This window comes from Tribolium madens, unplaced genomic scaffold, assembly GCF_015345945.1.
Source record: "Tribolium madens isolate multiple individuals breed KSU strain unplaced genomic scaffold, Tmad_KSU_1.1 Scaffold_96;HRSCAF=242;Tcas5.2_LG5, whole genome shotgun sequence".
Lineage (NCBI taxonomy): Eukaryota > Metazoa > Arthropoda > Insecta > Coleoptera > Tenebrionidae > Tribolium > Tribolium madens.
In genome coordinates, this window is record NW_025401068.1 from 12260654 (window position 1) to 12282178 (window position 21525).

The 21525-nt window shown below is 35.3% G+C and overlaps 5 protein-coding genes across 8 annotated transcripts in view; 2 read left to right on the top strand and 3 right to left on the bottom strand.

Annotated features, from left to right (window-relative positions):
• The window catches only part of LOC123013482 (retinoic acid receptor RXR), a 17385-nt gene extending 8187 nt beyond the window's left edge, over positions 1-9198 (top strand). For both annotated transcript variants that reach the window (XM_044412005.1, XM_044412004.1), the window contains exons 3-7: positions 3137-3241; positions 3301-3508; positions 3563-3783; positions 7576-7709; positions 7761-9198. In XM_044412005.1, coding sequence (XP_044267940.1) covers positions 3137-3241; positions 3301-3508; positions 3563-3783; positions 7576-7709; positions 7761-8011 — 919 coding nt within the window. In that variant the 3' untranslated portion in view covers positions 8012-9198. The remainder of the gene's footprint in view (positions 1-3136; positions 3242-3300; positions 3509-3562; positions 3784-7575; positions 7710-7760) is intronic.
• Positions 4219-7553, top strand: LOC123013487 (protein neuralized-like). 2 transcript variants are annotated; one of them, XM_044412011.1, is made up of 3 exons: positions 4219-4792; positions 4843-6723; positions 6776-7553. In XM_044412011.1, the coding sequence occupies exons 2-3, from the start codon at positions 6709-6711 to the stop codon at positions 7511-7513; spliced, it is 753 nt and encodes a 250-aa protein (XP_044267946.1). In that variant the 5' UTR covers positions 4219-4792; positions 4843-6708; the 3' UTR covers positions 7514-7553. The 2 variants fall into 2 exon arrangements, with proteins under 2 accessions (XP_044267946.1, XP_044267945.1); XM_044412010.1 differs by having other exon boundaries at positions 4219-6723.
• On the bottom strand, positions 4263-6597 carry LOC123013485 (protein neuralized-like). Of its 2 annotated transcripts, XM_044412009.1 has the most exons (3): positions 6421-6597; positions 5200-6375; positions 4263-5149 (listed from the first exon to the last, which is right to left on the bottom strand). In XM_044412009.1, exons 1-2 carry the CDS (start codon positions 6427-6429, stop codon positions 5350-5352), a joined length of 1035 nt encoding a protein of 344 aa, XP_044267944.1. In that variant the 5' UTR covers positions 6430-6597; the 3' UTR covers positions 4263-5149; positions 5200-5349. The 2 variants fall into 2 exon arrangements, with proteins under 2 accessions (XP_044267944.1, XP_044267943.1); XM_044412008.1 differs by having other exon boundaries at positions 4264-5149; positions 5200-6595.
• Positions 9083-9831, bottom strand: LOC123013488 (protein FAM210B, mitochondrial-like). Its single transcript, XM_044412012.1, has 2 exons — positions 9480-9831; positions 9083-9430 (listed from the first exon to the last, which is right to left on the bottom strand). Exons 1-2 carry the CDS (start codon positions 9749-9751, stop codon positions 9226-9228), a joined length of 477 nt encoding a protein of 158 aa, XP_044267947.1. The 5' UTR covers positions 9752-9831; the 3' UTR covers positions 9083-9225.
• A 596-nt stretch (positions 9832-10427) lies between these two features.
• On the bottom strand, positions 10428-20234 carry LOC123013479. Its single transcript, XM_044411997.1, is given in 6 exon segments — positions 10428-10613; positions 10616-10676; positions 10678-10767; positions 13441-14655; positions 17348-20097; positions 20141-20234. Coding segments are annotated over 6 exon segments (4266 nt in total). The 5' UTR covers positions 20172-20234; the 3' UTR covers positions 10428-10494.
• Between the last annotated feature and the right edge of the window lie 1291 nt (positions 20235-21525).

Sequence of the window (21525 nt, forward strand, 5' to 3'; positions counted from 1 at the left end):
TCACTCAAAACCGTTTTGGTGGTTCCTAGGGGGAATTAAAATGACATGATAAGTGACACACCTCCACCCACCCTTGAATATAGTAAAAAAAATGAAAATTTAACGTCTTCGTTTTTGAATAATTGGAAAAATAACTTTACCAAATAGGCTGTTGTATGACATTTTTGAAAAGCGCTTGTTATGGGCTTTCCAACGATGTATCGCAAATAGGGTCGTGCCATTTAAAATTTTCACTTACCATGCCATTTTGATTCCCCCTAAAAACTACCGAAACGGTTTTGAGTGATTCTTAATAACTTTTTTAGTTCTAGAGATATTGGCGATTGCAAGTTTTAAAATTGACACCCTGTATAAGTTTTTTGTCACAAAAATTATGAAATTTATTATAGCTACATAAATAACTTCACTTGTTGGTAAAAAATATAGTGAAGCAAAATATGTAAAAATGTAGAAAGTTTTTAGTTGGGGGTAAATTTCCATAAATTTGTTGTTTAACAATACAGGGTGCGCCAGAACTCGCGCCCCATAGAAAAATTTCAAGTGAGATAAGATACAGTTGGTGACAAAATATTTTGGTCGTCACTTTTCTGACACTTCAATGTAATTCAAGCTTTAACGTTAAAATGAATGACAATTTCAAGTTAATGACAGCTATTATATTTTTCTATCAAAAATATGTACATACAACTTGTCAACTATGATTGACAGTAGCTAAAAATAAGGTTAACAGTCCTAAAGCATACCTTACAATTTAATGTCACTCAAGTGACATTGACGACCAAAGTATTTTGTCTCCAACTGTACCAGGAACATGAAAAAAATGTTTAAAAAATTCTATCTGTCAAAAAATTTTGACATTTGACATTTTTTTGTTTATTTAATGATACTAATGATTTTGTATATGTTTTTTTACAATTATTTAGTAAAGGTACACAAATTTTGCCAATAAAAGTCACAAATAACATAGAACAGAGTTACAATTTAGGATACAGCTTTCTTGTTTCCTCTTCTAATAGTCTGTAGCAAAAAAAACTTGGAGAATTATTTTTCCAACAGAAATAAATAGAGTCAAAGTGCAAGATTTATACTCTCATAACTCCGAAATTTTTATAGATAGAATTTTTTTACATTTTTTCCATGTTCCTGGTATCTTACCTTATACTTTTTTCTCTGGGACGCAAGTTCTGGCGCACCCTGTATACAACAAGGTGGTATCAGGAAAATAATTTGTGTTATAAATATAAACATTCACTTGAAGTTTATTGCCATCGATTTAGCCCCTTGAAGGTTAAACCAAAAATACATCACAAAAAGACGCCCACAAAGTGAGAAAATGAGTTTATTGTGAAAAATTAATTGTTTATTAATAATGTAATTACCTATTAATTGACATTATCGATTAAAGTACTTCTTTCTGATCTAAATTTACTACAATTTTTTAACTAAAACCAGTTTTTTTAGTTTGTTCACCTTTGATAAAATATGGAAGCAACTTTATTGATATTTTTATTAATTCTAGTGGTAGATAAAACATCCAATTTAATAACTGATAAAATGACACTTTTTGACCACATGATCAGAAAAAAATTGCTGATCCCCAAAGTGTTTCGTCCGAAATACATGGAAATCTAATTTTCGGCTGAAAATTTCCGGTCTTTCAGGACGACATCGTCATGGCAGTGACAAGTGCACCATGACCATGGCCTCTCGCACATAGACCATTAATGTTGCATCATAGTGACCTTGTGGTAGCAATAAACTAGTCGTTGATGATTGTTCTGCCCACGAGCCGTGAATCCTGCGAGTGCCTCCAATTTTTGCCATTTGTGGGTTTCAATAAATTACACAATTATCACAATTAGCGATTTTTTTTCGAAAATGACGTCTATTATGTGTAGTTATTTTTATAAAATGATTCATTGTAGCAAAATTTTATTGTTTTTGACTACCAGTTTTGTCCTCATCTATTTTTTTACAATGTTTAGGCGAGAATCTTCAAGTTGACGAATGGAAAAAGTCAATTCTTAAAATTTTTACCACACAGTGGCTGTTAAAACTTTTTAATATGTTTAAAAAATGGATTATAAATTACATTTATCTACAATAAAACACCTGTTTTGCTCTAACAATCCTTGAAAAATCTGAATTTTATTACGTCTATAAATAATTGTATGGAAAATGAAATTGTTTTGTTTCGCTTTCCTTGGTGTTGCTTAGATGGTGCCAAAGGTTACGGCCACAATAAATTCCAGAGGGATTTTGGATTAAAAGTGATAATTTTCACTATCAGTTATCAGTTGAGTAGTAAACAATACGATATACAGCGTGAAACGGAAATCAGTTCTACTAGACCAAGATTTTTTTTTACTTAATTGTTTATAATTAACTTTGTTTCTAATTACTATTTACATTGAGATACATTCATATGGAATTGTTGTGTGGGTATTGTTGCGCTAGTGAAACCAAGTTATTTATGATCAATAAATTTTAATCTAGAAATCTATAGCAAATGTCAAAAATATCATAAAACATGTCGACAAACATATAAGTTGACCTCATATTGTATTTTTGGTAACGAGCGCTCTTTAAACTGACTTTTATTATTATTTAAAAACGAGAAAAAAATAAGAAAATAAATTAATAAGTAGCTCAATTGTCGTCAATCACGTGTTTTTAAGTAAACGTTGAATTAATAATAATAATTTATTCACACACGCACGCAACATCATCTCGTGTGAGTCACGGGCAAAATGCACAACAAATGCAAATATTTAAAAAACTTGGGGCTTGGGTATTTGACCTTCAACACAAAAAATTAGACCAATCGAAAGAATTGGATTTTGACAAGTTTGGGAAAATGAAAGACCTTGACGTGCTTGCTTTATTGAGTTTTTTTGATATTAACAATTCTAACAGGTCGATGGGATTAAATTAAGAAAATTATAATTGTGCAAAGGAATTTATTAATAATAATTCCAGTAAGCGACTTTTTAATATTATCCAGGATATTAATGACTAATCAATATATGATAATTAAGATTCAAGGATGCTCACGATTCCGCACAATTACATAAATTCAATCTCCTTTTAAATAAATTAAGTTGAAAATTATGTAATAATGATTGATTGTTTGCAGTTGCGAAGGTTGCAAAGGATTTTTCAAGAGAACGGTTAGGAAGGACCTTTCCTACGCCTGTCGAGAGGAGAAGAACTGCATTATCGATAAGAGACAAAGGAACAGGTTATAAAAATGCAAAAAAATGTATCCAAAAATGTGATTGTTGTTTTATTGTTTGGCAGGTGTCAGTATTGTAGATATCAAAAATGCCTCAATATGGGAATGAAACGGGAAGCCGTTCAAGAAGAGCGACAAAGAACGAAAGACAGAGACACGTCCGAAGTGGAATCGACATCGAATCTTCAAGCTGACATGCCCCTCGAAAGGATAATCGAAGCAGAGAAACGAGTTGAATGCAACGATCCTTTGGTGGCATTAGTGGTAAACGAGGTGAGGCGTCCGCCATCTATACAAATTTTAGTTTACTTATCTTGAATCTTGTAGAATAATACCACCGTAAACAATATCTGTCAAGCCACAAACAAGCAACTGTTTCAGTTGGTCCAATGGGCGAAACTTATACCTCATTTTACATCATTACCATTGTCGGATCAGGTGCTATTATTGAGAGCAGGATGGAATGAATTGCTCATAGCTGCATTCTCGCATCGGTCGATGCAAGCGCAGGATGCTATAGTACTGGCGACGGGATTGACAGTCAATAAGTAAGTTTAGTCTGCGGTCCGGCTCAAAATTTTCATTTGTGCTATTTAACAAAACAAACATTTATTCATACGGTTTTATAACGTTTATAGTACTGGCGACGGAATTGACAGTCAGTACGTAAGTTTAGTCTGCGGTCCGGCTCAAAATTTTCATTTGTGCTATTTAACAAAACAAACTTTTATTCATATGGTTTTATAACGTTTATACACTGCGATCAAAAAGTCTTTCTATCAAGTGGGCGTCCTAGTTGAGGACGTATGTTGCATGGCAGTTTGTATGTTATCTAGATGTAGAAAAATTATTTTATTAAAATTAAAACATTGATCTAATTAAATTGAATTATTCTATGAAACGTCTCAAAACAAACTAAAATAAGATTTTGTTGGTGTTTATTCATAAAAATCGTTCACTACGGTTTCCTGTCATAATTTACATAAAAATTATTTTGACATTTCTCATTTGTCATTGTGACATTTTATCTTCCACAGACATACGTTTTAAATTTCTACGCTTGCTTGATAGACAGACTTTTTGATCGCACTGTAGTACTGGCGACGGAATTGACAGTCAATAAGTAAGCTTAGTCTGCGGTCCGGCTCAAGTTTTAATTTTTATTTTTATACTATAAAAAAACAACAAAAACAGTTATTTATATGGTTTTATAACATCTTCAATCACGGCCCTACATAAAGGGCACAGTCCGTCGCCTTGCCCTTTCCACAGTTCCATGGCACACTTATAACACAAACACATATGTGCACATCGATAAATCACCGCATCGGCTTTTCTTTCATAACAAATCACACATTCGTTTTCATCAGAAGGAGGGGTTGATGGTGTTACATCAAGAATTTCCAATGGTGGTGCTGTTGGTTTGGTTTCAGGTGCATTTCTGATGAGTTTGATTGAAACTGGATTTTCGAAAAAATAAATCAAGGCCCACATCGGTCCTTTCGTTTGAGTTTTCTTATCAAGGACTAGTTTGCCTTTTTCTCCAGTGTTAGTTTCGTAAATTATTTCATTTTGTGTTACTTTAAATGTTAAAATCATGTTTCTAGTTACGAGTTTTTTATCGATTGGTAAAGCTGTGTAATGGAGTTTTTTGATAAGGTCGAGGTATGTGTACTCTCGGATTTCTTCAAAAATTTCATCCTGTGGATTTTTATGTGTAATTCCGAAGCAAAACGCTGAAGCTATTGAATTATAAGTTGAGAGTTCCATTAATTTTATCGTGATTTTTTCATCGATTTCTATGGGACGTGACGAGAAGACGAAACCGGGATTTGCGACACGTCTAGCTATACTGTTATCTTGCGATAGTGTGATTCCCCTAGCGTGGATGTTGTGAAATCGTAAATTACAAGACTAGAATAAATTTGAGTAAAATATTTCGTGAAATGAAACTGTTACCTTACCGTGGACATTTCAAACGGAAAGTTTATTTCTTTAATGGAAAATAATGCGTAGATTTGATGATGGTTTATTACACTATGAAGTTGATAAGACCAATACATCGATAAGTCATCATAGATAAACTATAATTTGGCGTGCAATTTTTTATTGTTTTACTTATAAATTTTTATGACGTCCTTAACCGGGGCTCTACAAATAAGACAGCTTCTCTCCCTATTTCCCCGCCACTGTGTCGCACATTCGTAACACATACACGTGTGTCCGCACGGATATAGCGCCGCTTCTGTCCCTTTTTCGCAACAAATAAGACAGTTACTGGGTTCCTGATTTGGTACCGGTGGTACCATCGTTTGTACCAAACTAGTGGTCATTTCGATTTTTTCTACGGTATCCAATTTAACGAACCCCCAAAGGTGTAAAGTATGATCGACATGGACTACTTTGAGTAACAAAACGTCGTTTTTCCAAATTTTCATTTCGCCTTTTTCACCTATTGTGAAACTGATTTCATCATCACGTGCAAAATTCCAAGTTGGGTCGTCTACAAGAACCCAATATTCAGGTCTGTCTAGTAATAAATCGGGGTCTTGGGGTAGAATCGTAGTATCAAAGCTGGGATTAAATGAGGTCACACCTAAAGCAATTCTACCACTTGAAAGGAGTTTAATATTGACTCGTTCGTTGATTTGGAGGGGTTTAGGAGTGAATTTGTAATCATTTCTTTTTTCTTTAGTTAAGTGAATCGTTGTGGATTTACTCCAAATGTCAATCACACCCCATAGAGGGCGACCAGTGTCGATTTTTTTGTCAAAATGTCCCTTTTCCTCACCATCAACTCCATAGTGGATTCCACCCGAAGGAGAGACGTAGAAAAATATAGTTTTTCCTTTGGTACAAGTTTGTTTGGAGAGAGAACAAATCCAGAATCCAGGTTTGTGTTTGAGGCACTTTGGTAAATCGTATTGGAGATTAGTGGGGTCATACGACGTGAAACCGATACTGATGATGCCGACACGTTCGTTCGAAACGTCGACGAGTTTGAAGTGGACTTTTTGGGTTGGCTTTACACATTGAGAGGTGAAAGTTAGACCACTGTCGTTTGTTTGAAGACGACGCGCTGTTGTCATATTGTGATAAAGCATGATGTCTTTACCGTGGATTTCGTGGAATTTTAAATTCTGAAAAAGAAAGTGAAAAGTGGCAACTGGGAAAGAGGGACTTACTCTAGACATGTTTGCAGATGATTAAGTTATCGGTTTGGATTGTGATAATGATAAGATAACACATTTGATTTCAATTTAGTAATTTTTTTGTTATTGAAATTATGGGGTTTTTGTGTCGCAATAGTTTGCTTAAAAATAAATCAGGAAACCGCGCCAAAATTTCTCCCAATCTATTTTGAACGTAAACTAATTTCGTTATCGAGTTAGTGCGCTGCAGTCGACGATAAGCTCTCTAAAAACAAATACAAAACATGAAATTGAGATAAACAGTGCATCAGAGCTGCAACAATGGGGCAAGGACAAGTAAGCAAATTCGCATTAAAAAAAAACGAGTGGATTTTTATTGTTTATTTAGTCGTCAACAAAGCCAGTTTTTCATCTCAACCACGGAGAAGACACCGAATTGTGTGAGGAAAATTCGGTAGCGGTTCGTGTGGAAAACTCGACTAAATCCTGGTCTAAAGGATTAGTCTTTAGTGCGCAACCTGTCAAAACCAATCAGAAAGTTTACGTTGAATTGATAGTCGTTTCGGGGGCGTCACACGACGTCCTCAGTTTTGGGTTCACGTCGCAGGATCCCACAGGAACGGCTGATGAGGGGAATTCCTGGACCGGTTCACTTTCGAAATATTTCTGTACTGAAGGAGCAGTGTTTTATTTCTACGTCAGTAATTCAGGAGCGATTCATTTCGGAAAATTGGATGGAAGCGAGAGGAAAATTTTAAGTAAGAAAGTTGAGACGAGTCGGTCGATTTGGGCCGTTATCTACATTTGGAATGAGCCGACGACTGTGAGATTATTGAGTCAGAGAGAGGCGAGATTGGTGAAATTTTCGGGGAGAAATGAGGAGAAAAGATGTGTAGAAGTTGGTGGAAAAAAAATAATGAAGGAAGTTGGGGTTGATACCGATTCTGAGAGGGAGGATTACCGATTGTGTATTATTTGTTGTGGAAGTGGGCGAGATTCGGTTTTTGTACCATGTGGACATATGTGCACTTGTTTTCGGTGCGGACTCATGGTGCAAGATAGCGATAATTTGTGTCCTATTTGTAGGAAAAGGATAGGCAGTATTGTTAGAGTTTATAAGTCGTAATAACGAATATTTTGTATGTTAATAGAGAGTTTTATACGAATTGCGTTTTTATTTCAATTCAGATCTACAGCACACGCCGTCGGCGTCGGTAACATCTACGACAGGGTTCTCTCCGAGCTGGTGAACAAGATGAAGGAGATGAAAATGGATAAGACAGAGTTGGGGTGTTTGCGGGCGATTATTCTCTACAATCCTGGTACAACCGGCGCAATGCTTGAAAAATTTTTCATGAATGTTGTAATTGCAGATGTCCGGGGGATAAAATCAGTGCAAGAAGTTGAAATGTTGCGTGAGAAAATCTATGGTGTTCTTGAGGAGTACACGAGGACAACTCACCCCAACGAGCCCGGGAGGTTCGCTAAATTGTTGCTTCGTTTGCCGGCTTTGAGGTCCATCGGGTTGAAATGTCTCGAACATCTCTTCTTTTTCAAATTGATCGGTGATGTTCCAATAGATACTTTCCTAATGGAGATGTTGGAGGGAACAACGGATCCGTAGGTCGGAAGGCAGGGTTTTAGTGCGTCTTTCCCAAACAGTTTATTTTTTTAATTAACTTTACAAATCTGTGATTTTTATCTATTAAATGGAACATCTCTTGAAATTTTTTGGAAGAGGGTATTATTAGATGTATTTTGATACGGGAAGACTCATTTCATTTTTTTGGATTACTTTATGTACAATAGATTTAGTGGATGATACACTAGAATATTTATTTTTTATTTATAATTGATAGCTTCGAGTATTGTTGAAATTATGCAAGTTTTAGAATAGATCTCACTTGGACGCTTCAGTTATTTTTGAGGAAAACAAGGGCCTAATTGGACCGTTTGAGAGCCAATCAAAGATGAAAGTCTCTTTAATCAGTTATAACTTAACCGTAGATAAAACGTAGTCGTGTATTTCAGAATCATAACGAGAACCATCATATCACTCATTTGTTATGCCCTATACAGGGTGATTCTTAAATAGACCGACACAATTTTATTCTTGGTAGTTTCAAATGAGAGAGGGAAAGCGTACGCCACTGATGTGTTCGTAAATGGCTAGTGGAAACATGGTGAAAATGTACTTGATGAATAGAACAATTCAAAAACGTCGTAAGTGGCACGGATCAAGGGGGTTTTGCCCCTAAAAGATATAAACGTAAAAAGGGTACAGTTTGTCTTCATTTATTCTTGAGAAGCTGTGATAAAATTTTGTTGGTCTATTTAAGAATCACCCTGTATACCGGGTGACTATTAATGTTTGTTGAGGTTGCCAAACAAAATTTTAAATTTGACACCAACTGAGGTACAATCATTTACAGTCACCCGGTGTTATTGAATGAAATAATGTTAATTTTTATTCTTTCATTGTTGAGTGCCTGTGACTTGAAGCCACAGTTTGTGCACTTGGAAATGTCTCAATTGGTGTTTTTCAGTATTATTCGTTTTCTTTTTCTTCGGGCAGCTTTGTAAATAGTCATTAACATTCCAGTGTACTAAATGAAAAGCGCCGTTCTTTACTTATTGGCCTACAATTGTTAGAAATCTCTATGGTCGTTTCACTGTGTGTACATAAAACTGTCTGTTCAAGTTTCGATATTTTAATTGTTAATTATAATTTATAGTTTATAGCATCTAATACTAAACTTTTATAAAAATATGTCACTTATGTAACAATAATAAATTCTTCTTTCCAACGAATGCGCAGACGATATTTGTGCTTAATTGTTACTTTGGGGGCTTGAGGAGGCCGATTTGCCTCAGATAGCGCACGATGAAGGGTGTCGCCGTCAACGTGATCCCCATTCTCACAGGGGCGAAGACCTTATGGACTGTGTAAGCCACAGCAAAGGTTCCAGCGTTTGTGGCCACTTTGGTCGCAGTCTCGCCACTGATGCCCACCGACTGGATCAATTTCGGTGCATCCAAGCCACTAAAAACACAATTTCATTTCAAAAACTACCTCAAATTATTTGAGAAACCTTGAAACTAAAACATAGCAAACGCCTAAGGAAACTAATGAAATGCCTACATGGAAAACGATCACTGTTGAGCCGTACTCAGCCACTGCTTTTTGCAGCTTTTGTCTCACACTTGTGGGGGCTGGGTTTTCAGGTTGGGTGTTTTTCAGACGCGATGGCAGGACTGGAATACATGATGGTGTGTTTTTCAACTTGACAGCTTTACTACTTAATAACCACAAGTTTTGAGGCGGATAATAATTTAGTTTTGATATGTTTCGTAATAAGTACATTATTATTTTATTTAATTGGAACTTGAACCTGATGTAAATATTGAAACGTCATCGTGACATTTGACGGATAATAGAAACGTCAAAATTATTGCGCATGCGGGCGGGAATACACATCTACGAGAATATACGATTACGAGAATTCACTTTTGATAGATAAATAAAATTTAAATTGAAGGTTGAAATCAGTGGTTGAACTAAAAATTATTGTTCATTAGATTGAGAAAGTTCATATGTCTTGAAATGAAAATTTTTGCTTAGCTTTTGTTAGTTTTTCTTGAATTACTCCCTAGGATTTAGGGATATTCGTGAATAGGTTGCCATAAATTTGATTAGGTTGGTTTTTGGCATGGTTAATAAAGAACCATGGGTTTTTGGTAACAAACAAAATATCAGTGATATCGTAACCGCCAACTACAAGGGGTAACCAACCCTAACCATTCAAAATTACTTCTGAAAATTCTAGTTACAAACAACATGAAAAACGTAATTTTCCTAAAAGTTTAAATCCTAGATGGTAATTTCTTGTTGACAAATCTTTATGAATTTGGTAGTGAATATAAATAATTAATTAATAATTAATTTAATAATGAGCGACCGAGCTATAATTTTTCATGTTTACACTGGTAATTTGACTGTTTTTTAATTTGTTTTTTCATAATTTTTAATGAAAAACAAGTTTTAAAAACTTTGCTTTATTAGTCTACAATACCATAATACAAGCCAAAATCTCGTAAAAAGCCAACTTAGTGATGGCTGTAGCAATGTCCATGCAACTGTTGGTCAACTTTTGGTACCACCACAACCACTTCATGGTGGTGGTACTCCAAGTGAAGTCCACTGTGGTGCAACAAAACAGCGACAGGATGATGATAATCTTGCTGAAACACGTGCCAATAAACCCAATCCTCATGGTGGTACTCCTGAACCGGTACTACGCGTCCATCTACACTAATCTGATGGGTTATCCCATGTGGTGCAATCTCCAGTGTATGCCCATGGTCGACAACTCGAACCGCCTGAAAACCCAAAATGAACCCAAACTCACTCATGGAAAAAACTACGGAGAACTACATACTAGGAGACGAAACGAGATACAAAATTGCTTTATTTTTTGGACCCAAAAAAAGTAGTACGGCGGAGTAAAATTAAGGGCGCTTAGAGCGTTTTACCGTCTGAGTTTCAAATCGTTTTTAATTAATTTAAATTCAACCAGTTTACTAATTGCTTGGAAAAAAATGCAAAAATGTTGAGCTTTATATTCTTAATAAGCTGTTAAAAACGAACCACTAAATTTTTCACGAGAAATATGAGAAAAAAAAATATTTAAAATTCAAAATCTGTGCTCCGTTTCATGTTTTTCAATATATTGCGAATACGGTTAAAGATACAAGAAAAATGTAAGAAAGAAAGTTGTAGAAAATAAAATTTTCTAGTACAAAGTCTGCGACACCATACCTCTATCTTTAATGGTTTAGGCCTCAAAGACGCTCAAAGCCGCTCAAGCGACGGATTCGTTTCATTTTTACTGGTGATTGAGTGCCGGGGGGACACTTTAAAGCAATTTAAACCTAAACCGTTGAAGATAGAAATATGGTTTTTGTAGAAAATTTTATCCTCTACAATTTTGTTTCTTACACTTTTTGTATCTTTAACCATATTTGCAACGTTCTTAAAAATATTGGGCGTAACGCTAACTGATAATTGTTTATAATTTATTTTTAATACTGTTTTCGATATTTTTGAAAACGCTGCGAATACGGTTGAAGATACAAAAAAAGTGTAGGAAACAAAATTATAGAGAATTAAATATCCTACAAAAAAGTCTGCGAGATCATATCTCTATCTTCAACCGTTTAGGTTTAAATTAATTTTCTGTCTCTTGACCACCGGTAAAAATGAGCCGTATTCCTCGCTTGAGCGTCTTTGAATGTCTTTAGGACCTAAACCATTAAAGATAGAGATATCATCTCGCGGACTTTTTTCTTGGAAATTTCATTCTCTACAACTTTCTTTTTTATATTTTTCTTGTAACCGTATTCGTAGCATTTTCAAAAATATGAGACGGGGCGCAAATTGCTAAATGTTTTAAAAAAAATTAAATATAGTTTTCAAATTTTTGCATTACCTTTATCTCTTATTATGGAGAATTTAATGTTCTATCTGCCTTTATTTTTTTTTATTTGCGTTTTGCTCACCGTTATGTAAATACAGCCATTTTTTTAATTAAAACTTGAACGGGAAAGGAACAACTGCGCTATCTGGCCTCGCTAACGGAACTATCGAGAACGGAGACGTTTTATTTTACATCGTGTCGTGTCCTAGTCTTTAGGTATCCGTAAGCTGCACTTTAAATTTCAAGACTGACACTTGACAAACTTGACACAAAATTTTTGTTTTGAATATTTTTATATNCCAGATAGCGCAGTTGTTCCTTTCCCGTTTAAGTTTTAAGAGCAATGAAATAAAAAAATGGCTGTATTTACATAACGGTGAGCAAAACGCAAATGAAAAAAATATAGACAGATAGAGCAATAAATTCTCAATAATAAGAGATAAAAGTAATGAAAAAAATTTATTGAAAACTATATTTAAAAAATTTTCAAACATTTAGCAATTTGCGCCCTCTCATATTTTTGAATATGCTACGAATACGGTTAAAGATACAAGAAAAATATAAAAACGAAAGTTGTAGAGAATGAAATTTCCAAGAAAAAAGTCCGCGAGATGATATCTGTATCTTTAATGGTTTAGGTCCTAAAGACATTCAAAGACGCTCAAGCGAGGAATACGGCTCATTTTTACCGGTGGTCAAGAGACAGAAAATTAATTTAAACCTAAACGGTTGAAGATAGAGATATGATCTCGCAGACTTTTTTATAGGAAATTTAATTCTCTACAACTTTGTTTCCTACACTTTTTTTGTATCTTCAACCGTATTTGCAGCGTTTTCAAAAATATCGAAAACAGTATTAAAAATAAATTATAAACAATTATCAGTTTGCGTTCCGCCCAATATTTTTAAGAACGCTGCAAATATGGTTAAAGATACAAAAAAGTGTAAGAAACAAAATTGTAGAGAATAAAATTTTCTACAAAAAAGTCCGCGACACCATACTTCTATCTTCAACGGTTTAGGTTTAAATTGCTGTAAAGTGTTCCTCTGGCACTGAATCACTAGTGAAAATGAAACGAATCCGTCGCTTGAGCGGCTTTGAACGTCTTTGAGGCCTAAACCATTGAAGATGGAGGTATGGTGTTGCGGACTTTTTACTAGAAAATTTTATTTTCTACAACTTTCTTTCTTACATTTTTCTTGTATCTTTAACCGTATTCGCAGCATTTTGAAAAACATGAAACGGAGCACAGATTTTGAATTTTAAATATTTTTTTTCTCATATTCCTCGTGAAAAATTTAGTGGTTCGTTTTTTACAGCTTATTAAGAATATAAAGCTCAACATTTTTGCATTTTTTTCCAAGCAATTAGTAAACTGGTTGAATTTAAATTAATTAAAAGCGATTTGAAACTGAGACGGTAAAACGCTCTAAGCGCCCTAATTTTTACTTTGCCGTACTACTTTTTTTGGGTCCAAAAAATCAAGCAATTTTGTATCTCGTTTCGTCTCCTAGTATGTAGTTCTCCGTAATCGTGTCGTATCCTAGTCTTTAGGTATCTGTAGAAAAAACTCACAATTTCATCGTTGGCAACGCGTTTCACATAGACCCCTTTCTGTGGGTTCTGGGCAGCGTTTCCCACGAACAAAGTCCACTCGTTTGGTACCGTTTCATGGACGTCGTGATGGTTGAGTCGGTGATGGTCAACATGAACCACGCAATGGTCCACCCAACCGGCTTGGTGCAAATGTTCGAAAATTTTCGGGTACTCGACCGAATCTGGGCTCAAACCCACCCATCGCCAGTGATGGGTGGGTACCCCAGTCAGACTATACACGTGTTGTGGGGTTGTCACGTGCACATTGACTTGTTCTTCTTCCATGGGGTAATCAATATCGAGTCGGAGGTTATGGTCGCCGATGTTGTCATTGTGCTCATCTTCGAAATGGTAGTACGAGATGTAGTACCCTTTGAGGTGGTCCCACCAATGGGCGAAAACCTTCTTGAACTCTGATGGTACATTCGTGGTTTTGATGTTGTAAGTGTAGCGTCGGACAGTCGTATGGTCCACCAAACACTCCAAAGTGTGCCAATGGGGGACAGAATATGGGCTAATATACTCACAAGTACCATATTTGTGGTGTCCTTCTTGCTGCTCACGTGACTTATCCCCAGTCATGGTAACATCAATCACAGTATCATCCTTCACACATTTACCATCAGGTGTTTGACTCATTGCTACATTCAAGTGACCTGTGACCCCCTTCTCCGTCCATTTTTTCACCCCATCCACACAAATTTTGTAGTCATTTTGCCCTGGCACAATCCTAGTGACATACATTTTGAGAGTATTCACCGTATGACCATGGTTCACGTCCAGAATCGCGTTTATGTCCCAAGTTTTAAGACTCGAATCGTGGTTTTTCACCGCGTAGGTCATACGAGTGCTCCATTTGACCCTCGGGGAGTAATGATAAGTCTCCTCATGGGAGGGTTCCGAATGCAGGCGAAGAGATAAGTCAATGTCGGTGACTGGATGTTGATGACTTGGTTCCACTCGTGCGATAAATCCATAGGTGCCAGATCGGGGCAATAACAGGACGTATTGGTGCCAATTGGCCCAACTTGTCAAAATATGGCTTAGGGGAGAATCAGAGTGGCGGTGGTGTGACTGCGTGAAGAGGTGGAGTAGGTGTTGGAAGGAACCATTAGTGACGTAACGGTCACTGTCGTAAACGGCGACATGCCATTGGTGGCCGGTGCTCAAGTCATCGTCATGGAGCAAAGTGTACTAAAAAAAAGACAAAAACATGACAGTTTTTTTTTTGTTTACAGAAAGTGAGTTTTTCTACCCTAATTTTAGAAAGGAATGTGACCAATTGTCTCCCTCATCTGTCAAAATTCCATTAAACATATATACCAGGTGAATAAAGTACTTTAAAGATGTGATGTTTTATCCAGAATAAAATTTTTCGATTTTTGTTTGTTTTTGGTTTCTACAAAAAAAATATTTTTTTTAAATAGCAACCCACTATAAAACTATTTTTCTCATAAAGGTTATAATCTACGGATTACTTCATATCTAATTTTTTCAAAAATTTTTTTACATAAATTGCAATTTTGACTAAAAAAAAACGCATAACTCAAAAACAAGACAAAATTTCGTTCTCAAAATACGATCTCATTTTTTAAATTACGTTAATTTATATTAATTATTATTTTCTGAAAACAAATGATTTAAAAAAAAACCGCTTGGTTACATAGTATATATTCACCTCCTCAGGGACGTAAAACTTTACCTACTCCATGCTTCTAGATTTAACAGTGGAACTAGGATGGATATCGAGAGAAATTGTTAGTTTTGTTAAAAAAGCTACACTTTCTTCTCTTGTAATACAAATAGCTAGTACGAGCCTAAGAGTAAGTTTTTCCACCATAATTTCAGAAAGAAAAGTGGCCAATTACTTCCCAAGGAGGTAAAAAGTTTATTTCTTCATCTGTCAAAATACATTTGAGTGCAAAAAAAACGCAAATTGTTTTTTTTTTATAATATAATTTGGTCTGTTAATAAATTGCCAGCTTTTTGACGTTATCTTTGTCACAATTGACAATTTCATAATGTCAGGCATTTTCCAGTTTCTCCATTTCGTTTTTAACACTGACTATAACATTGCACTGGCAAGACCACCAAATACGACAATTCTTTTGATAGTTTTCAACAACCTTTTTCACACTATGTAAATCTCTGAAAAATTTGCCAATTTTGTTTTTCACAATTTGCGTTTATTTTATACTCAAGTGTACATTTAAAATATGCAGCGTGATTAGAAAAAATGGCAGGCGCTGTAGAATTTTTATTTATTGCCCGATTTCAAAAATTAAACAAATTAATAAATGTTTGTACGGGGTGTTTTGTAAATAGACCAAAAAAAGGAAAATGACAAGTAAGATAAGATACCAGAAACAAAAAATTTTAATTCTAGCTGTCAAAAAAATTTGACATTTGTTTTTTGAGATTTGACATTTTTTTATGTTTATTTAATGATACTGATGATCTTGTATACAATGTTTTTTGATAATTATTCAGTAAAGGTACAAAAATTTTGTCAATAAAAGCTACAAATAATGTTTTAAACATAGTTACAATTCAAAATACCGCTTTTTTGTTTCCACTTCTAACAGTCTGTAGCAAAAGAAATTATTTTTACAGAACAGAAATAATAATAGAGTCAAAGTGCAAAATTTAAACTCTTATAACTTTAAAATTTTTGTGGATAGAATAGTAGCAAGCTAACAATTTAATTTTTTTTCTAAATGTCTAGTATTTTTTGAGCCATATTCAATTTTATAATTTTAAATATGGACCCAATTTTTTTCTCATAATTTCGAAGATATTAGTTTTCTTGGTATAGACATGTACAATATGTTTTACTTTTACTAAAAATTTTTGCTTAAAAATAAATATCAAAGTTGAAAAAAATTAATAAAAGTCTAGTTGCATGATGTTAATAAAAAATGGCATTAACAATAATCTTAATAAAAGTAAACAAAATAAATGAATAAATAATAATAAAATAAACTAAAAACACTAAATTGGATGTTTTCTTATTTGTTATAGGTAATTATTGTCATTTCTTACTAAAAATTTAAAAAAATATTGTGAATACAGATTTGTCAACAAGAAATTACCACCTAGGATTTGAACTTTTAAGAAAATTACGTTTTTTATGTTGTTGGTAACTAGAATTTTCAGAAGTAATTTTGAATGCCTAGGGTTGGTTACCTCAATTGAATTTTACATACAAGCTGACACGTGACTTAACCTAAATTTTGACACTAATTACGATATCTTTTGTTTGTCACCGGAAACCAACCTAACCAAATTTATGGAAACCTATTCACGAATATCCCAAAATCCTAGGAAGTAATTTCTTGTTGATACGACAATATTTTCTTTCATTTGTTGCTTTTTGACATTACAATAATGGTATTGTCTTATTTGACAGTACGCTACTAGATTTTATTAATTTTAATTTTTTTTCACTTTGATAATTTTTTTAAATTATAATTTCTCGTAAAAATAAAACATGTTGGTCATATTGCACATACATTAGAAAACTAATAGTTTCCAAATTATGAAGAAAAAAATTAGAAATTTGAATATGATCCAAAATAAACTATGACATTTAGAAAAGTTCTAAAATTTTCAGTTTATACTATATTAAAAGCCATGTAATAATTTTTTTTAATTTAGAAATAGGACCATAAATAAAAATTCTACAGTGCTTATCTTTTTTTAAATCACTCTGTATGTACCTCTCAGGGGGGTAAAAGAATCAAAAAACATGCTTCTAGATTTAATGCCAAAACTGTAATATCAATTTTTTCTTGCTGAATCGTGGGAAAAATAATATGTATTACACTGGAGGACAAAAGATACATTTTCCTCCCTTGTAATACAAATAACAATAAATTGGACTTACATCGTGTCTGAATTGTTTCCCATGACTGACGACGACAAAGTCCTTACATTGGGGACTGGACTGTCCTAAAACATTTCGGTGATGGTCGTCTTTGATGTAAACCATTTGTTTGACATGACTTCGAAGTCCAGCGACGTCCAATTGGGCATTATTATGCCTCTTCCACGACAATTGCACACTTTGTTGTTGCGTATTGATGGAAATGTCAAAATGCAAGGGCCAAACGGCATCATACGAATGAAATCTATTAATGCCTTGCCAAACATCAACAATGGGATTGTAGAAAGTCAAACCATGACGATAATGAATCCAACTAACGTGTCTATTATCAATATGGACATTTATCACCTTGTTGACTGTCTCTTTAGTGACACTTATATTGTATTTGTGCACCACGGGCATTAAATACTCCCAAACGGCCGGAATGCCCAAATCTGTGGGAATCACCGCTCGGTGATACTCATCATAACTCACATAGAGCAAATCTCTCATCAACGCTTTCGAATCTTTGGTGAAAAAGTCCAAAATTGAGTCCAATTCGTGCAAATTATGCTCATCAAAGAAGTGGGTATTGACGACTCGTCCGTGTCTAAAAACCACCAATTCGATGCGAATATCGTCGTTTACCACTGATTTGCGTCTAAACGCATCAATGAAGAGATGAATTGGGATTCCCCGGTGTTGCAACCCGTGGATTTTCAAATAAAAACTGTGCCCTTCATGGTGAATATTGAAATGTTCGCTCGTGGTGGCCACCCCATAAATCTGCGACTCATTCGTGTTAATAAAATACTCCTCGACGCCGCCACTGAACCCGAAATTGATGTCTCTGTAACCGTGGAAGTGGACTGAGGACATGCCATGGTCGGGTGGTGGCAGGAAGTTCACCACATGGGCCATCCTCACCCTAAAGTCTTCCTTGCAAGGGTCATGCGAGTGGCTAACAGTGTGCATATACGAGTAGGCAAAACGGTAGACTTCTTCGTTGGGTTCCGTGAGCAAGTAGGAGTACAAATTGGCGATTCGGGGGTCACTAGGTCTCGCTTCCATCAAGTGGTAGAATGCCAAACACCTCATCTCGGTGGTCTCCTCAACATTGGTGAAAATCGGCCAAAGAGTTTCGATGACGGTGTTGGGGTCATGGGCGCGCACCACGGCCGAACCCACCGCCCAGAGACTCCATTGGCGGAAATGGTGGTTGTCCTGGAACTCACCATTGACATGTGGTAGCAAAAGTTTGATGGTAGTGTGGAGTTTCATGTTGGAAAGCCCAAAAGCCAACGCCATTTGGTGACGATGGTCTGTTTCCGGTGATCTCATCTTAATGACGTAAAACTGGACGTATTTTTCGTACGGTTGTTCGTTGTCTTGTCCATGGACTCGTTTGTGGTACTCATGGGAGTGGTGGACGAGGTGGGCGAAGCCCAAAAGTCCGGCTTTTCGCACGTCCCAATGGACTTTCTCGTCTAAATGAATCAAATCCTCTAATTGGGTCAAAAGTTCAAGTCGGGGTTCCACCACATGTTCTGGGAAGTGTTGCAGGAGTTCAACTGCAACATCCTCGTGGACTACTTTATCAACAATCAAGTGTTTGATGTAAAGAACTGACGCATGAGTCCCAACTAAGGGTAGGATATGTTGGAAGATTCGGACAGCTTCACCGGTGAGTTTCTTGTGGAGTTCTTCGAGTTTGGACGTGGTGAAATGTTGGAGGAGTCTTTGGACTCGATTTATGAGTTGGCCGCGTTTGGTGTCCGGCTCCCGGGTGTGGATATGGTCTTCGTGGAGGTACTGGTGAATGTCCTCCAACATGTGTTGAACATCCGGGATAACTTTGTCATAATTGACAATATGGCGTCCATTTGTCAAATCATGCAAACGGCCATCTTGTCTCTCTTCAAATGGGTGATACGTCAAATGGTCCTCAAAATGTTCACTTTCAACGTGAAATTGCTCCTGGATTGGGACAACATCATGAAGATGGAAAGTTTGATTGACCAAAATAAACTGGTGGTCTGATTGGCCTTTAAATGGGTAGTAAACTAACCCACCAATGGCGTGAATGTGTTTGACAATATGGCGGCCATCTTGTTTAACAATCCAGTAGTCTTTGCGACTATCATGCATGATGGGGTTTTCATAATGGGCATCGCAATGCCCAGCTTCATTATTACTAAATAAATGTTGGTATAAATGACTCGAATCATGCATATCATGCAACTTGTGAACCTCCACGTCCCCATTCTCGTGACTCTTGACGGTATAATCCACATCAAACCGCCCATAAATCGAGTGCTCTTTCATGACAAAAGAATGGGGGTGATGGTGGTGGCGTCCCATATTCCGCACCACCGACCCATCAATCTGCAAAATGGTAGCAATGGCTTTCTTGATATTGCGTGAAAACTCCTTCTCCTGACTCGTGGTCGCGATCCCAATGACCAAACCATTGCCGTCGTAGACCACTCTGAAGACGTGCTCCAGGTCATGCAGTTGGACTGGCACACTATGGGCTTCGTGCTCGCGCACGTTGTCCAAAATCCCGTTGTAGAGCTTGTAGGTGAGGTCTGTGATTCGGACATGGGTCGAGTTTGGGTTGGCCTGGAGGCGGATTTTGCCCTCGAGGAGGAGTTGGGACGCGTGTGGGGTTGGTAGGTCGGTGCCAGCTTTGACGAGGGCTCTCCAGGTGTACACCACCTCTTTGTCGTGGGGTGTCAAGTGGATGAAGGCGTGTGTGAGCGTCGCCAAAGCTAAGTATTGTTAGAAAAATCACTTGAAGAGGTGACAACTTACCGACAAACACCATGAAGTTCTTCAGCCCCATGGTGGAAGAATGAAGAGTTGGTGAGCGGTCGCGACTTATAAAGACTCTTGATGGAACATTTTGTTTTGTTTTTTAAGTCACTGAACATTGTTTATGGGGAAAAATAAATTATTACCTATCGATAACTCATTGACCTTAATCTTGTCTGGGGTTATTTTTGTTTAGTATCTTCGGTGACCACCTAATTAGGTGATTGTTCTTATTTTTATCAGTTATTTGTTTTTTCTTATGCAAAAAATGCATACTTTAAATCATTAGATTTTGTGAATCTATCTCGAATGATGAACTATTCATTCATAATGTTTAATTGCTTCGAGAATCTTCATTAAGGAATGTACTTCTTGGTGATAATGAATAAAAATAATACAGTTACGATAATATGTTTTTGCACTTGACGGCAATAACAAAATAAATTTATTAAAATGTATTTATAAATCATTGTATTATTGTATTTTGTTTTCTTAATTAATATGTTCTCATTACAATACCAGTAACTGCACAGTTATCAAACTAGGACGAAATAATTTTCTTCACGAGACTAATGATTTCAATCTTGTGCTTGCAAAGACTAATTTAATTTCTAATTTTTCTTTTTTTTTTAGTTTATTAAATAAGTTTTTTTCAAAAACATTAGAGATTTTTCATTATGTGTGAAAAATAGACTAAGAACTGGTAACAATAAGTACATAACAATAAATAATAATCTAACATTTGGTCTCTTGAACCTCTTGAAGCGTTTTAAAATTTTGATTCTATAGTAAAACATATGTTTTTGATTTCATGTGTTTCCTGTCAACTATTAATTTTTCAAATTTTCTCTTGTCTCAGTTATTAGAACTTCCGGTTTGTCTGACCATCTAGTCTTTTTAGGTTTATCTACCATTGTTAAATTTTTTTACATCAATTCTAGCCTGTTTTTCGTAGAGATAAATTAAATTTTTTTAATTATTTTTGCAAATTTCTTATAATATTGACTTTGATACGTTATTGTTTACATTATACTATTACATTATTGTTTTTTCCCAATTTTCAACAGTTTTTTATATAAATGTGTAAAAAATTCAGGGGCAAAATAATTTACCTGTTTTGGGATTAAGGTTGATAAAGATTATTTACGTTTTTTTTTTTATTAGAGAACTACTATAAAAAATGATGGATAAACAACAACTAAAACTAAGTACTTTGTTATGTTTTACAAAAACATTATTCTTTGTAAATATAAAAGTTTGAACTAAAGTTTGACCACTTATATCCAATTGTGTCCAACATTTTTCCAAAAGAAAACATTTCATTAATAAGTAGGATGAATAATTTGTGAAGTAAAAGTTAACAAAATAAAATTTTTATTTTGATA

Excerpts from the sequence above, each read along its gene's own strand:
- LOC123013485 (XM_044412008.1), bottom strand. The coding sequence starts at position 6,429 with ATGTCTAGAGTAAGTCCCTCTTTCCCAGTTGCCACTTTTCACTTTCTT.
- LOC123013488 (XM_044412012.1), bottom strand. The coding sequence starts at position 9,751 with ATGTACTTATTACGAAACATATCAAAACTAAATTATTATCCGCCTCAA. Across the intron at positions 9,431-9,479 it reads TGCTATGTTTTAGTTTCAAG|TGGCTTGGATGCACCGAAAT; the intron begins GTTTCTCAAATA and ends TTGTGTTTTTAG.